Source organism: Mustela putorius, unplaced genomic scaffold (assembly GCF_011764305.1).
Source record: "Mustela putorius furo isolate JIRA1106 unplaced genomic scaffold, ASM1176430v1.1 tig00003869_pilon_pilon_pilon, whole genome shotgun sequence".
Classification (NCBI taxonomy): domain Eukaryota; kingdom Metazoa; phylum Chordata; class Mammalia; order Carnivora; family Mustelidae; genus Mustela; species Mustela putorius.
Genome location: NW_025422021.1, coordinates 3,373,115 through 3,389,990, shown reverse-complemented (window position 1 = coordinate 3,389,990; position 16,876 = coordinate 3,373,115). Strand labels below are relative to the sequence as shown.

Below are 16,876 nucleotides of genomic sequence, written 5' to 3'. Positions count from 1 at the left end.
GGCTAAAGGCCCAATGAAGGAAGGGTGACAGACCATCAATGAAAAATAGTAATTTTACCATGTATTACACCCTTCAAGGGAATAAAACCTATTTTATACTAATTTTTCCTGTGTTTCCTATAAATAATTATAATTAGCTCAGTGTAAGTTGACTTCTCTAACCATAGTAATGATATTTCTAAAAAAAGAACCTTATGTTTCAGCATTGTTAAAATCTGCTTACCAACACTTTTCAGCTTCTCTTCAAGCAGTTTTAAAGTCTGCTGAATCGATGCTCCATCAGCTGGTGCTACATCTACGCACAACATCCCTAATAAGCCATCCAACTGCTGAGACAACTAAAGCAGAGGGACACCAAAGAGATAACCCTGATGTGATCAGCATCTAAAGTGTTTAATGATTAATGAGGTTTATATCTAATGAGATTATCACAATTACACTTGAAAAAGTCTTTGCTGTTAAAAGACAAGGGCGAATAATTAGAATACATGTTATCTGAAAAGACAGAACACATAGAGGCATGCACCAGGAAGACAAAGATTTATATCCAGGTAAGCAGAATGTAGGAAAGTACTCAAACGTCCATTGCAATCTAGGTTATAAAGCATAAATAGAGAAATGATCAAAATGAAATATATCTAAGTTCAAGCACTATTTAGACAAAAAATGTTTAGTTGCATGCAAAATGACTTAAAAATGAAAAGAAAATTTTTTAAAACATCGAAGACTTTTATCATCTCCCCATGACTAAATTATTTTATTTTTCCAGAAAAATAATTAGGAGACATGCAAACCTGCAAAATTTATGTGCAGATAAGTGTTCAGATCATTTGAAGAACAGAAAAGCAATCAGAGTAGAAACTTACATCTTGGGCAACACCATGAAATTCAAGAGCTGCTTGTAAGAGATTCTGCCTAAATTCCAGTTGACTGGCCTGTCGATAGCAAACATCACTAAGTTGTTGCTGCAGTGACTTCAGTTCCACAAGATCTTCCTCGTCCCCAGCATTTAAGAGTGCTGCAATTTGCTGATTAAGTTCCACATACACTGCAAACCATTCCTGTAACACACATGTTGTACATTAAGGATCAAATTGGCTCCTGAAGAACCACACCACATTTTATAATTCTTCCAGATAAACTAAGTAACATATATGATAATTCTGTAAGGCAGAATTACTTAAAGTGAGGATGAGAAGTCCCCAACCCCCAAATCCTTCCACATGACTCCCGGAACTCACTCTTATCAACGTCAGTATCTATCCTATATCTTCATCTTTGTATCTAAATGGTTCCTTTCCTTTCAAGTTCTACCTGAAACCTGTCCATCCTCAGAGAAAATTATTACCAGATCATTTCTTCTCTCTTTCTCTTAAAACCTACATCTCCTTTAAAGTGCATGCTGTTGGATAACATCCTTCCAAACCTTTCCCATTAAGCACCTTCTTCCAGGGAGTTTGACAATGGTCACGGCCCTCCGCTCTGGGTCAGCGTTTCCACTGACTCCCACCATGTACACATCCTTGCAGTACTCTTATTAACTCTGTCTCCTGATTCCCTCCCTCACTTGCAACCATCCTGTCCCTACCCCAAATCAGCTACCTACTCCAACACATGTAAATACTTGTCGTAATCATGTATTACCATACAGCTCCCAAAGCTTCAAGAATCTCATTCTCTAACCACCAGCTACTGACTCTCTTGGTCACACTCTTAAGGACAACTCACTCCTACAGCTCCATGAGACTACCCAATCCACTGACCTGCTTGTTTCATGGCCCAGCACGAAAGAGTCTCACATCCTCACTTCTGTCTTTGATCAGAGGCTATAATCACCTCCCAGAGCATAACCCATACTCATGCCCTGCATCTTCCTTTTCCAATCCACCTGTCAAGACCTCAGACCTGGTATCTCTGCCTACTGTATACCTACACCAGAGCAGCAATATGGCTGGATAATAACAATGATGTGAACAGGTGTCTTTTTATAGTGTATGTAAATATATAGACTCTCTCCACATAAAAGTATATAAAGTATATAAATAACCTCAAATAGACCTTCAGCAATCCTATTTCTCTAGTCAATGCATTTTCCCACTCTCATGATTATTTGTTTTTTTCACTTCTTAAATCTCCAACTCCCTTTCCCTCTCTTCGTTCCCAGCCAAAACTCTAACTTCATTTTCTCTCCGACAAACCTATGACCCTCCCTCTTTTCTGCAGCCTTGTGCTTCGCCCTCCCCACTAAAATAGCAGATGAACTGTCCCTGGTTCTAAAGTAGCCACTTAACTTGCACTCTTTGTCCTCTATTACCTACACAAGGCTTTGCCCTTGCACTTATCTTTTCTCTCCCATCATCAATTCATTCTTCTTAATTGGATTATTTCTACCAGCATACAAATAAGGTGCAGTATCTTATATTAAAAAACAGAACTGCACTCAAGACCAAGGCTGTCCCTTAAAGGAATACTCTATACTCATTCTATCTCCTATTTCCCATTCCCTTGTTAACCCATTCTCATCAGGATTTTGTCCTTCCTGCTCTTAGCAAATTCTCAGTCTTTACCTAATTTGGGTCTCTCAGTTGCATTTTACAAAGGCAACCACTTCCTTCTTGAAATGCCTTTTTCTATTCTTTCCTCAGACACAACAGTTCTGCTGCCCTCCTTCTGCTTCTTGCCTTCTAAATTTAGGAGTGACCTGGGGTTCAGTTTTCCAAAGGCTCTTTTCTTCTAAATTAGTACTCTTTGGGCTTGGATGAGTTCGTCTGGTCCCATGCCTTTAAATAACATTTATATGCTGATAATTCCCACATTAGTATCCTCACCTTGTCCCCTTCCCTGAACCCGACAGTGATCCTCAAGTGTCCACCAACTATCTCCATTTGGATGAGTATTAGACATCTAAAATTTAACCTGCCCCTGAAGCTACAAATTCTGTAGAATCCCAACCTGCTTCTCTCACAGTCTTTCCCAACTTAAGAGTGGCTAAGGCCAAACACCTGATTCTTAACAAGAGCAAGACTCGCTGGCTCAACCTCAGCAATGTGACAACTGCTTACTACATCTACTGCCTCCATACTATTAGTCTCCAGTCTTCCTGTTTTGTTGTTTGTTCCTAGTCCTTATTTTCCACATGGTAGCCAGATATCTTTTAATTTTATTTATTTATTTTTAAATATTTTATTTATTTATCTGACAGACAGAGATCAAAAGCAGGCAGAGAGGCAGGCGGGGTGAGGGTGGGGGAAGGGGAAGCAAGCTCCCTGTTGAGCAGAAAACCCGATGCGGGACTTGATCCCAAGATCCTGGGATCATGACCTGAGCCAAAGGTAGAGGCTTTAACCTACTGAGCCACCCAGGTGCCCCCAGAGATTTTTTTTTTTTTTTAAGATTTTTATTTATTTATTTGACAGACAGAGGCAGAGAGGCAGGCAGAAAGAGAAGAAGGGAAGCGGGCTCCCTGCTGAGCAGAGAGCCTGTGCAGGGCTCGATCCCAGGACCCTAGGATCATGACCTGAGCTGAAGGCAGAGACTTTAACCCACTGAGCCACCCAGGCGCCCCTCCCAGAGATCTTTTTAAAAACATGTATCACACAGACCTGTACCCCTGGGTCTAATAATACATTATATGTTAATAAAAAAGAAAAGAAAAAAAAATGTATCATTTCTCTGCTCAAAAATCCCTTCAATGGGGGCGCCTGGGTGGCTCAGTGGGTTAAGCCGCTGCCTTTGGCTTAGGTCATGATCTCAGTGTCCTGGGATCGAGTTCCACATCAGGCTCTCTGCTCGGCAGGGAGCCTGCTTCCCTTCCTCTCTCTCTGCCTGTCTCTCTGCTTACTTGTGATCTCTCTCTGTCAAATAAATAAATAAAATCTTTAAGAAAAAAAAAAAAATCCCTCCAATGATTTCATGTAACATTTAAAATAAATGTCAAGCGGCGCCTGGGTGGCTCAGTGGGTCCTGGGATCAAGCCCTGCATCAGGCTCTCTGCTCAGCAGGGACCCTGCTTCCCTACCTCTCTCTCTACCAGCCTCTCTGCCTACTTGTGATCTCTGTCAAATAAATAAAATCTTAAAAAAATATAATAAATGACAAGGGACGCATGGGTGGCTTAGTCGTTTGAGCATCTGCCTTCAGCTCAGGTCATGATACTAGGGTCGTGGGATCAAGCTCCATGTCTGGCTCTCTGCTCAGTGGGGAGGCTGCTTCTCCCTCTCTGCCTACTGCTCCCCCTGCTTGTGTTCTCTCCCTCTCCCCCCAAATAAATAAATAAAATCATTAAAAAAAATAAAATAAATGTCAAGTTCCTTTTTGGGGGTGAAATGGACATGATTTGGCTCCGGACTCCCTTAGAAACATTGTTTTGTGTGACCTTGCTCACTGCACTACAACACCACCAACATAACTTGCTGTTCCATTACAATGGCAAGTAAGCACCTACCTACAGTGTTTTTACTTCTGTGTCCTCAATCTGAACTGCCTTTTGCTTGAATTGCTCCTTCACATCATTTCAAGGTTTCTGATTAAATGTGATCTCAGAGAGGCCTTTCCTAAAAGCCTTGCCTTACCTTCTCTCCATTCCCTTTTTTCCAATATGAACTTAAATTCCATATTATAAGACAGTGCTATATAGCCAAGAGTCTAGAACATGTGACATTTATTATGTGTTCAGTTAATATGTAGCAAATGAACATATAAAGCACTTCATATCAGATACTGTAGATTAGCTGACATTAAATTAAGTAGGTAATAGGTACTGCTCTAAATGTGGTATACTCTTGTGCCCTGTACCTAAAACTTGGGCTTCTCTATTTTTTCATGTTGTTTTATTGCTTGAACTACTATGAAATTTCTGAATATTATTATATAGACAATGTAGTCAGATGTAGAGAAAAGAACAATGGATGTGAAAGACGAACTCAAAGTCTTTTTTCCTTATAAAGGGGTGTCATCTTCATTAACTCACTTATCTCTCAGAACCTGTTTTTTTGTTTATTTGTTTTTCCTTTCGAGCAGTGATTTTCAACTGGGGGCTATTTTGCTTCAGAGGGAATATTTTGCAATATCCAGAGACATTTTTGCCACAATGGAGAGGGCGCAATACTAATGCATCCAGTGGGTAGAGGCCAGTGATGCGGCCAAATGACCCTATAATGTACAGGACAGCCACTACAACAAAGATCCATCTGCCCAAAGTGTCATAGGGCCAAGACTGAGAAACCCTGTTCTGTATAACAGTGATGATATCATCGGTCTTACCTACCTTATTGGTTATTGTATAAATTAATTACATAATACTATGTGTAAAATACTTTTGAAACCATAGAGTGATTATATATTTTTTAATTTTTTTATAAAGATTTTATTTATTTATTGGACAGAGAGATCACAAGTAGGCAGAGAGGCAGGCAGAGAGAGAGGAGGAAGCAGGCTCCCTGCTGAGCAGAGAGCCCAAATCGGGGCTCGATCCCAGCACCCTGGGATCATGACCGGAGCCGAAGGCAGAGGCTTAACCCACTGAGCCACCCAGGCGCCCCCACAGAGTGATTATAAAGGTTAACGGAGGTGGATTTAAAGCAGAAAATACAACTTGAGAAAAATATCACAGTAGTGTTCTAAAATAAAAAGGGATTTCACAGTATTCTCTATAGTACTTGTAAATTTAGTTAATATTCTAAACAAATAATTAATCCAATTCTTTGAAGAAGTAAGAGTCATGATTCAAAGAAAAATAGTAGGCTAAAGGATTAGCATCCTGGGTCACCATGTCTTACAGTGAGAACTATCTATACCATATTACCAGGGTGCTTACTAAAAATACCAAAGCTCCACCCCTGACCTACTAAGTCAGAGTCTGTAGGCAGTTTAACAGGCGCTTCAGGTGACTCTTAGAACCACTAAGGTTTAAGAACAACCATACTGGGGTTGATTTTTTTTCCTAGTCTGAACCTATAAAATAAAGGCCCTAATAACTAGAACAAGGAGGTAAACAATTTAAGAACTAGTATTTTTCTTGAAATTAGCACTTGAAATTAAAGAAACTCACATTAGGAACTGAGGTTTTCCTAAAGAAATAATCAGTCTCTCTGGGATGTAAGGGAATAAAATCTGGAATGCACAGGCACACACACACACTCTCTCTCTTCAGATTAATCAAAATGTTTTTTTTCCTAGGAAATAGGAAAATATAAAATTTATAGAACCTTAGCTGAACAGGCTGCCATTCAGTTCAGTTTTGGCCATCCTCGGGCCTACCTTTTATGAACATTTAACTGCACAGGAAAAAAATCAATTCTAAGACATGCAGTTTGTATTTAGACGGTAGGTAAGAAATGAGCTTGAATGCTCACATGGTAGGACAGAGGTAGTCATCTCGATTGACAATGGAATAGTGCAGGAACTGGTGGTGATGCACAGCTGCTGAAATAATGGGTATTTATGCTCAAACCAAGACACAGGAATTCTAATCTAGAAGGAAAGAAACACTGCCAGATCACTTGATTAAGGTCAGTATGTTCGTGAGAGATGGGTTTTGACCCTTCATGCACACCTGTTTTGCTGCTTACTATTAGGCATGACACAACAATGTTCTCTTTGAAGACCAAAAGTCAGCATTGTGAGATGGGAGATACGAACGGAATCCTAAAGCTTCAGAGATTTATACTTCTGCACAGTCCTATGACATGTTTTCCCTAACAACCACCTACCTCAGCCCAAAAGAAAAAATCTGATTACTGAACTAAAACACATTAAAATGTACTTTAAGTTACTATTACCGTTTTTCTTATATCTTGTTATTTTTTGTTGTGCTTACCTCCTTCATATTAAAAAAGCAAACTTCCTTTTGACAAAGAACTACATATTTGTAATATTTTCATTTTCTGTATATTAAAACTAAATATTCTAATAAATTTGGGTTTATTTTTAGCTTTAAGATTATGCTTTTATAAGAATCTAAAATTTAATACTCGACAGAGTGATTTAACACAAAATGGTATGTTAATTTCTATACCTATTAACCAATCAATATATCAGAAATTTGTCATAATTTCATTAAGACCTGAACAACTCTAACATATGCTTTAAAGCGTTCCTCTTTTTACAAAGAGAAAAGCTTTTAATAAAATATTGGAACATCATAAGCTAATATACTCATCCTGAATCAACCTATTCTCAAGGTAACAATGTAGTGCCACCTATTGGTTACAGTGCAATTCTCATTTGTAAACCTTGTAAAATGAAAAATTTCAAACTATTCAAAAGTGGAAAGAACAGTATAATGAATCTCATGTGCCATCCATCTTCAATAACTATCAACTCCTGACCAATTCTGTTTCTTCTACACTCCCATTCAATTTGTCCCCACCTCCCAATTTTGAAACTGACATACATCATTTAAAGAAATGAAATCCATAAACCATCAGCGTTTCTCTTTTCTCTGAAGCACCAGGTCCATGAATGCAAACAATATATGTGCATATGTCCTCAAATATTAAGAGTATAGGAAGGAAAAAAAATGTTATTATCTTAAGTACATCCATGAGTAGCTTTCGTTGCGAGCTAGCCAGTAAGCAGGTGAGACAGACTGACAGAGACAGAAAAATATAAAAAGGGAGAAAGAGAGAGAGAAATACAGAGAAACAGAGAGAGGAAAAAGAACTCCAAGAGTATGAAGAGACTGGTGTTTCAACCGAGTCTAGCTACCCAGTGACCGAAAAATGTTCTCTCCCAGTTTATTCATATAAAAATAAGGTGATGACATTAGAAGAATCTGTAAGATCCTCTCCAATTCAAAAGTTCTAAAATTTTATTCACATTATAAGTAAACCTGAACACACAGAGCTATCCATAAATAATTTTTTCATTTAAATTAATTTTTAGGGGCACCTGGGTGGCCCAGTTGGTTAAGTGTCAGCCTTCGGCTGCAGGCATGATTTTGGGGTACGGGGATGGAGCTCCACATCGAGCAAGGAGTCTACTTCTCCCTCTCCCTCTGTCCCAACCCCAGTTCATGCTGTATTTATCTCTTACAGAGGTCTCTCTCAAATAAATAAAATATTTTAAAAAAATAAGTAAAATAAATTGATTTTTAAACTTTTTAAATAAAAATACAAAAATAAAAATCTAAACACAAGAATCTCTATGTATACTATTTATAATTTCATCCATACTGTATGCAACATAAAAGATGTTTTTCAATTCCTTTTGTGAATTTCTTTATAATAGGTACATAATCTAACTTCAAAGTATAATTATTCCTCTTGACATCTTTAAAAAATAATATAATGCAGATAAATCCTGTCTTTAGGGCCCTCAAGTGTCACGTATCTTTACATAAAGGACTCTGGGGATACCTTCATAACCAAATCCTCTAGATGGAAGTCTACAATATTTTACAGCAAATACTGTTTTCAAGAACCAAAAATAGTGGGATGCCTGGGTAGCTCAGTTGGCTAAGTGTGGGCTTCAGCTCAGGTCATGATCTCAGGGTCCTGAGATCAAGTTCTGCATCAGTGTCCTTGCTCAGCATGGAGCCTGCTTCTCCCTCTGCCTGCCACTCCCCTTCTTGTGCACACATGCTCATGCTCTCTCTGATAAATAATTAAATACATACAATCTTTTAAGAAAGGGGGGTACAGACTATAGGATATTGTTACCCTATAGTAACATGCTCCAGAACAATCCACAGGGTTCAAATAAGTCACAACAGTATCAAAAATATCAAAAGAATTACGTTATTTATAAAGTACCAAGAGAGGCGCCTGGGTTAAGCTCCAGCTCTCAGTTTAGGCTCAGGTCATGATCTCAGGATCCTGAGATCCAGCCCTGTGGCAGGTTGAGTGTAGAGTCTGCTTGAGATCCTTTCCCTCTGCTCCTCTCTACTCACCCTGTGCGCAAGTGTGTGCACTCTCTCTCAAATAAATAAATACAATCCTTAAAGATTTTTTTAAAATTTATTTGACACAGGTGGGGAGGCAAGCAGAAGGAGAAGCAGGCTCCCTACTGAGCAGAGCCTGACATGGGGCTCAATCCCATGACCCTGGGATCATGACCTGAGCCCATGGCAGACGTTTAACCGAATAAGCCACCCAGGCATCCCTTAAATAAAATCTTAAAAATACATAAATAAAATTTTAAAAAATAATAAAAATAAAAAGTACCAAGAACAATAAAAGATTATAACCTCAGGAACAGGAGTTAGAAGTTAAATACAAATTACTCAGTATATTTTATTAGCATAAAAGGAAAAAGCATTATGTTGGACCCTGTGAAATGAATAAAATATACAGATTTTTTTCAATTATAGGATTTCATAAGATTTCATTTCAATCTTTTATAAGTACTGGGGTGCTCGGGTGGCTCAGTCAGTTAAACACCCGACTCTTAATTTTTGGCTCAGGTTAGGGTTGTGAGATCAAGCATGGCATAGGGCTCTGCAGTGGGCATGGAGCCTGCTTAAGATTCTCTCTTCCTTTCCCTTTGTCCTTCCCTCTTCCCCTTCCCTCTTTATCTATCAATCAATCTCTTAAGAATATTAATTAGGAAAACTGCAGACAATATACAATCTTTAGATGATTTCAAATCCAAATCTTGTGATATCTCTTCCATATTATTCTCTCAGCTAGATTACAGATACTACAGAGTACAGTATATATTTTATCTGCCAATACAACATATTATTAAAGCTGATCTGGGGAATATTACAAAGAAAACAATATAAGGAACTGAACAGAATGGTATATATAAAAGAGGAAAATAATGTCAAATATTGTTTAAAATATCTTTAGTAAACAGTAGTTAAAATATACATTTATTAATACTACTCAACTTTTAACTACCACTTCCCTTTAACTTAAAGGGAAAAGAAAAACTTAGATGTTCACATAATACATAAATCTTATCTGGGCCCAGAGTTTAAAACTGTTATTGAACAATTTTTTTTAGTTCTCCATTATTGTGCATTTAGAGCCTAGTGATCGGGATTCATCTGAACACATGACTTTTTTTCTCAATTAACACATAAATCCAATCAGAGTGTCTTCTGAGCATCTGGATTTGTTTTTGCTTTTGTTTGAGGGGAAGGCTAACTTCTTTTATTACCTATTTATGGGAAAGATGTTTTATTCTTCATATTAAATGCAAGGTTGAATGGTGTGTGTGTGTGTGTGTGTGTAAACTCATCGCTTTTTTTAAGCCAGATAATCTAAGGAGATAGAAATTAATGAATCTGTTTATTTTTCTACTTTTCTAGTCAACCTATTTAAATTGCTATCAGAAATAATATGACTGGGGGGGAAAAATGATGAACTAATTGATCCACAAAGCAGATGATCACTTTCTCTCTCTCTCTTTTTTTAAAATAAATTTATTTATTTTCAGAAATACAGTATTCATTATTTTTTCACCACACCCAGTGCTCCATGCAATCCATGCCCTCCATAATACCCACCACCATGTACCCCAACCTCCCACCCCCAGATGATCACTTTCTCAATAATGAAGAGTTAACTTTAACAGAGCAAGAGCTTAACATATATCAACTTCCTCCATACACAAGTTGTTAAATTTTAAGCCCTCCTGAATGATTATCTATAATCTGCCCACAGATCATTTTCTAATTTTATAACTGATTTGTTTGATCATCTTCTTCAGAATTACAAGTGGGAGCCCCTAAATGCACAAAGAATGGAAAAATATCCTGCACCCTCTGCACTCACTCTCAATTAGTTGTGATTAATGCAACAGTTCTGCAATTATTCTCAGGCATTAACTGTACTGTACTCTCCCTAATAAAGCATGAACATCCCAAGCAAGCCTCCCTCTGAGGATTTACGGATTATAATTTCTGTCTCAGGACTGCAGACGAAGGTTCTATTTTTGCACTATCACTCTTTATTCTGTCATGGTAATTTTTAAAAATTTCACATGGATTTGTTTCTATAGAAATATATAAACTATACTGGAGGCAAAGCAAAACCAAACTTCCAATAAATACATACTAAATGGTCAAAATGTTCTTTATGGCCTCTAAATATTAAACATACTCTACTTTATGTCCTATACCAAAGTTTATAGCAACTTATCCCTTAGCACCACACAGGCTCCTAATTATGCCCAGTAACAACAGCCTGTAACCTGCAGAGGAGAGGGACTCACACTGTGTTGGCTCTCAATCTCTTCATGCTTCTGCTGTAGGGCCTGGGAGGCTCGGATGGAGTCTCCAATCCCCCACTGGGCTCGTAGTTGTTCTGATCCAGGGCCTTCAAGCCAGTTTACAACCTATAAATGAAAGTTGAGACCAAAATCTTAAAATAATGAAAAGCTTTTCAAACATTCAATGTTTTCTCCTCCCAAAGCTCCTCAAAATTTTTTTTTTAATTTTTGATTTTTACGTTTATTTCTTTGGCAGAAAGAAAGCACAAGTGGGAGAGCAGCAGGCAGAAGGAGAAAGAGAAGCAGGCTCCATGCTGAGCAAGAAGCCCAATGATACAGGGCCCGACAATGTGGGGCTTGATCTCAGGACCCCAGATCATGACCTGAGTCAAAGGCAGATGCTTAACCGACTGAGCCATCCAGGCACCCCAGTTCCTCAAGTATTTTTAAATTCTTTAAATTCTACTGTAAAGGCAGTAAATGTTTCTTTTCTAATTACGTGGCTATAATGTGACAACTCTTCCAAAAGCAAAATTTGAAAGAATGCACACTGTAGCACCTTAGGCTTTCAGCTTTCTGATCATCTGCCAGGCTAAAAGAAATCTGGAATGCTCTCCATAAAAGAAAATTAAAAATTAACTTACAATGAAAGAAAATAGAAGAACTATTGGATTTTGCATTGGAAGAGACACCAGAAAGGATACTGGTCAAATTTCTTATCTAACACTTAAGAAAATTTAATTTCAAAGATTAACTGACCTGCCTAAGGTAATATAATACATTATTAAAAAACTAGGACTAAAATCCCTGTCTCCAGACTCGTAGTCAAATGTTCTTCTCAAAGTACTGATAAAACTAAAGGGACTAAGTAATTAACTAATATGAAGTTAAAATGCTACTTTTGTCACTTTGAAAATTACAAACTAACTGTAGAATTATACTACAGCAATACCTTCTAGGGGTCTTAGGATGAACTAAAATCTGCAGACCCACATACCATCTGAGGTCCCACTGGCACCACTCAGCAGGATGTGAGGTTAGCAAAGCAGCATGAGGCATTCTTCTTCTGCCAAGTCAGTTCAGGCATGAGGTGATGAGATCCATATGGGACAGATTTAGGGAAGACTCTGGTATCAAAACTCCAGAATCCACAGTGCTCATGCATGCTACAGAAGTTCTGAATTCAAGGATGCTCAAAGTTATGCCTTCCATCAAGTACTAACAGTTCTCCTAGTCCAGACCCAGAATAATTTTTACTATAAAAGCAGTAGTTGACATTCCAAGTTTTATAGGTTTTCAAGGAAACAGAGCTAGACAGTTAAGCAAAGATCAAAGCCTCATGCAGAAAGAGTTTTTCTAACTCTCTACCCACCCCCCCTACACACACACACTACAAAACTACATGGACACAGTGAAGTAATTTTAACAGAAAAAATATTATCAAATTTTACTTGTTACTGAATTAAAATAAGGAATTCAACAACAGATGTATGGTTAGGCCCTAAAATGTAAACTTAGGATTGCTGGTAAGAAGCAAATGAGGGTATGTCCGTAGCATAATGTTATAACCCAGTGGATACACAGGCTTAACTCAGAACTTTATAACAGACCCATGCTGCATTTTTATTATTATCAGGTTAAAATATATTCCTTTAAAAATCTAATAGTTCATGGAATTTTTAGTAGTTATATAAAAGTACCACATCATAGGGAAAAATCATGTCTATTTCTTTCCATTATTTTTTGACACGCATTGCATTTTCACATTACTCCAGATTTAAGCACTACAGCCAATTCTTACAGTACAGTTATTTCTATCCTGTGTTTTTCACTTAACATTACACTATAAAACTATAATGATTTTCTATGTGGCTACAGTTATAATTTACAATAGTTACAAACCTCTTTTTTAAGAAGGCAAAACTTGACTGCCTTCTTCCCTCCCTGTCATCTGTCTAACCAACTAATCAACCAACCTATATACATATATATTTGTATATCTACAACAGCTACTTTATATATATATAATATATATACATATATACAAATATACCCCCACACACACCCTAAATATAAACTTAGGATATATAGAGAGACAGAAGTTCATATGTAGTTATTTTTTTTTTTTCGCTAATTCTGTATTGTTTCCCTAGGAAAGATTTTCAGTAGAGATCTGAATTCAATGACAATATAATGTTAGTACACATTAAAAAATTGCTCTCTAAAACACCTTTTTCAGGGTGCCTGGGTGGCTCAGTGGGTTAAAGCCTCTGCCTTCAGCCCAGGTCATGATCCCAGGGTCCTGGGATCGAGCCCCACATTGGACTCTCTGCTCAGCAGGGAGCCTACTTCTCTCCACCTCCCTGCCTGCCTCTCTGCCTACTTGTGACCTCTGTCTGTCAAATAAATAAAATCTTAAAAAAAAAAAAACCAAAAGATTATTAAAAAAACCCACCTTTTTCTATATGAACATCTAAGCAATGAAAGTTTTAACTGAGAAACCTCTGTAAAGTATACAAACTGTCTAATGCTTTTAAAAAACTTCTGCCAAAGGGATGGAGTAAGATAAATAAAGCTAATATGGAATGTAATGTGATATTTTGTTTGGAGTCATGGAAAAGAAAAATAGCATTAAGTAAAAACTAAGGAATTCTGAATAAAGTATAAAGACTGTTAAAAAAACAACAACAACAACAAAACACCTTCTGCCAAATTGAAAAACAGAAACCTCTTCAGGTGTACTTTTCAATATTAGTATACCGAATGCATTGCAAATGTTTGGCTACTGAAAGTTTAAGATCTTTAGTAAATTATCCCTTCAAGTTAGTTCCCCACTTATCTTCTACCTTCTTATCTATTAATATATTCTCAGCTTCCACTTTCTCTTTACAAGGCTTTAATAATATAGTACAAAAATTTAAAAACAAAAAAAGCCAAAGTATTATTTTGGATTCACTGGAATAGACTTAAGTGCTTTAATTTTCTTGGCTGTTTTCGCAGTCCTAAATTAATCTGCAACCCCTTACTGTCAAGTGTTCTTTGGAATACAAAGGTTGGCTCCTCAGCATCTCTAGTCTTCCCCTTTAAACTTTGTATTAGCTATCTTTGGAAGGGCAGAGTCCTAGGATTCTGTTTCTGTTAGCCTGTGGAAAGGATCACTCTTTCACAGTCATAAGAAAACACTGGGCACGAGTCCCAATTCTAAATTCTGGTTCTGCTCCTACCAGTTTTAAGACTAGTCTGTCCATCTTTAAAGTGGTGTTAATGCTACCTACCATACAAAGGTGCTGGGAGGATTATTCCAGTCATTATATGTAAGACACTTAGCACAATAGATAAATACTAGTATTTGTTACTCTCTTTGCTTTTCCCACTTTCTTGAAGAGAAAAGCATAGCTCCTTCTATCTATTCACTCAGTATTAAGCTTTTTATTTTCATTCCAGTATAGTTAACACGCAGTGTCATATTAGTTACAAGTGAACAATAGAGTGATTAAACATTTCTAGACATTACTCACTGCTCATCATGATAAGCCTGCCGCTTAATTCCCATCAACTGTTTTACTCACCCACCTCCCATCTCCCTTCTGGTAACCATCAGTTTGTTGTCTATAGTTAAGAGTCCGTTTCTTGACTTGTCTTTTTTCTCCTACGTTCATTTGTTTTATTTCTTAAATTTCACATGTAAGTGAAATCATATCATATTTGTCTTTCTCTGACTTATTTCACTTAGCATTACACTCTCTAGCTCTATCCATGTTGTTGCAAATGTCAAAAGTTCATTTTTTTGATGGATGAGTAATAGTCTATTGTATATATATACACACCACACCTTCTTTATACATTCATCAGTTGATGTACATTTGGGTTCTTTCCATAATTTGGCTATTGTAAATAAAGCTGCAATAAACACAGGGATGTACGTATTGCTCTGAATTAGCATTTTCATATTCTTTGGATAAATACCCAATAGTCTGATTGTTGGACCACTGGGGTTTCTGATCTTAGGGGAAAAGCACTCATACTTAACTATGATGTTTATTGTTGAGTTTTTGATATGCAGCCTTTATTATGTTGAGGTATGTTTCCTCTAGACGTACTTTGTTGAGGATTTTTATCGTGAATGGATGCTGTATTTTGTCAAATGCTTTTTCTGCATCTACTTAAATGACCACTTGGTTTTTATCCTTTTTCTTACTGATGTGTGTCCATTCATTCTTTATAAAGTTTGTCTCACACCTGCATTTTACAGTAAGATCCTGAGCTTCTTAAGGAAGTCCCTGAACTGTTTTATTCAACATTTTTTCAAATGGAAATATAAAGTGGGGGCTCCCGTGTGGCTCAGGTTGGGATCTCTGCTCAGGTTGTGACCTAGGGTCCTGGAATTGAGCCCCTTGTCAAGCTCAGTGGGGAATGTGCTTCTCCCTCTCCCTCTGCCCCTGGCCACTCTGGCTTATGCTCTCTTTCTTTCTCTTTCAAATAAATAAAATCTTTAAGGGGAAAAATGGAAATAAAAAGTATAAGTTTTAAGGAAGCTTATGTAAACATTTTGAAACCATTGTCCATTTCCTTTATGCAATTCAAGCCTCAACTATTGCTATTTATTATGACTAAAGATATAAAGACAAATACACAATGGCTTTCAAGTGTTCTATTTCTTTTAAAGATTTACTGATTTACAAATTTGAGAGAGAGAGCCCTAGAGTGTGCGGGAAGGGGCAGGGGACAAGGGAGATAATGTCTTTTTTTTTTTTTTAAAGATTTTATTTATTTATTTTTTTGACAGAGAGAAATCACAAGTGGAAGGAGAGGCAGGCAGAGAGAGAGAGAGAGGGAAGCAGACTCCCTGCTGAGCAGAGTGCCCGATGCGAGACTCGATCCCAGGACCCTGGGATTATAACCTGAGCAGAAGGCAGCGGCTTAACCCACTGAGCCACCCAGGCGCCCCGGGAGATAAAGTCTTGAGCAGACACTGGCTCAGCATGGTGCCTGACATTTCACAAACCAAAGATGAGGACCTGAGCTGAAAGCAAGAGTCAGAAACTTAACAGACTGCACCACCCAGGAGCTCTGGCTTGTAAGTATTTTAAATAACATAATTATTTTACTAGAAATATCTAAATTCTAAAACTAAGGATGAAATAAGAGCATCTCAAAAGTTTTTAATTAATTAATAATGTGTTATATGGAGAGGAGTCAAGATGGCGGAGAAGTAGCAGGCTGAGACTATCAGGAGATCAGCTAGAGAGCTTATCTAAGGATTGCAAACACCTGCATATCCATCGGCAGATCGAAGAGAAGAAGAACAGCAATTCTATAAACAGAAAAACAACCACTTTCTGAAAGGTAGGACTGGCGGAGAAGTGAATCCAAAGGGACGGGAAGATAGACCCCAGGGGGAGGGGCCGGCTCCTGGCAAGTGGCGGAGCAAGAGAGCACAAAATCAGGACTTTTAAAAGTCTGTTCCTCTGGGACATCGCTCCAGAGGCTAAACCGGGGAGAAGCCCACGCGGGGTCAGCGTGGCCTCAGGTCCCGCGGGTCACAGAAGGATCGGGGGTGTCTGAGTGTCACAGAGTTTGCGGGTATTGGAGCGGGAGGGCCGGCTACGGAGACAGAGCCGACAGTAACCTCAGAGCTCCGTGTTACCTTGGACCGGTCACAGGCTCGGCGAGCTCAGAGCGCGGCTGGAGGTCAGGCAGACGGGAGTTACTAGACGCT

General features: G+C 38.0%; 1 protein-coding gene across 3 annotated transcripts in view; it reads right to left on the bottom strand.

Moving 5' to 3' along the window:
- Positions 1 to 16,876, bottom strand: part of SESTD1 (SEC14 and spectrin domain containing 1) — a 140,616-nt gene that overhangs the window by 21,626 nt on the left and 102,114 nt on the right. For all 3 annotated transcript variants that reach the window (XM_045066621.1, XM_045066619.1, XM_045066620.1), the window contains 3 exons: positions 11,161 to 11,283; positions 867 to 1,061; positions 224 to 338 (listed from right to left, as the gene is read on the bottom strand). In XM_045066621.1, coding sequence (XP_044922556.1) covers positions 224 to 338; positions 867 to 1,061; positions 11,161 to 11,283 — 433 coding nt within the window. The remainder of the gene's footprint in view (positions 1 to 223; positions 339 to 866; positions 1,062 to 11,160; positions 11,284 to 16,876) is intronic.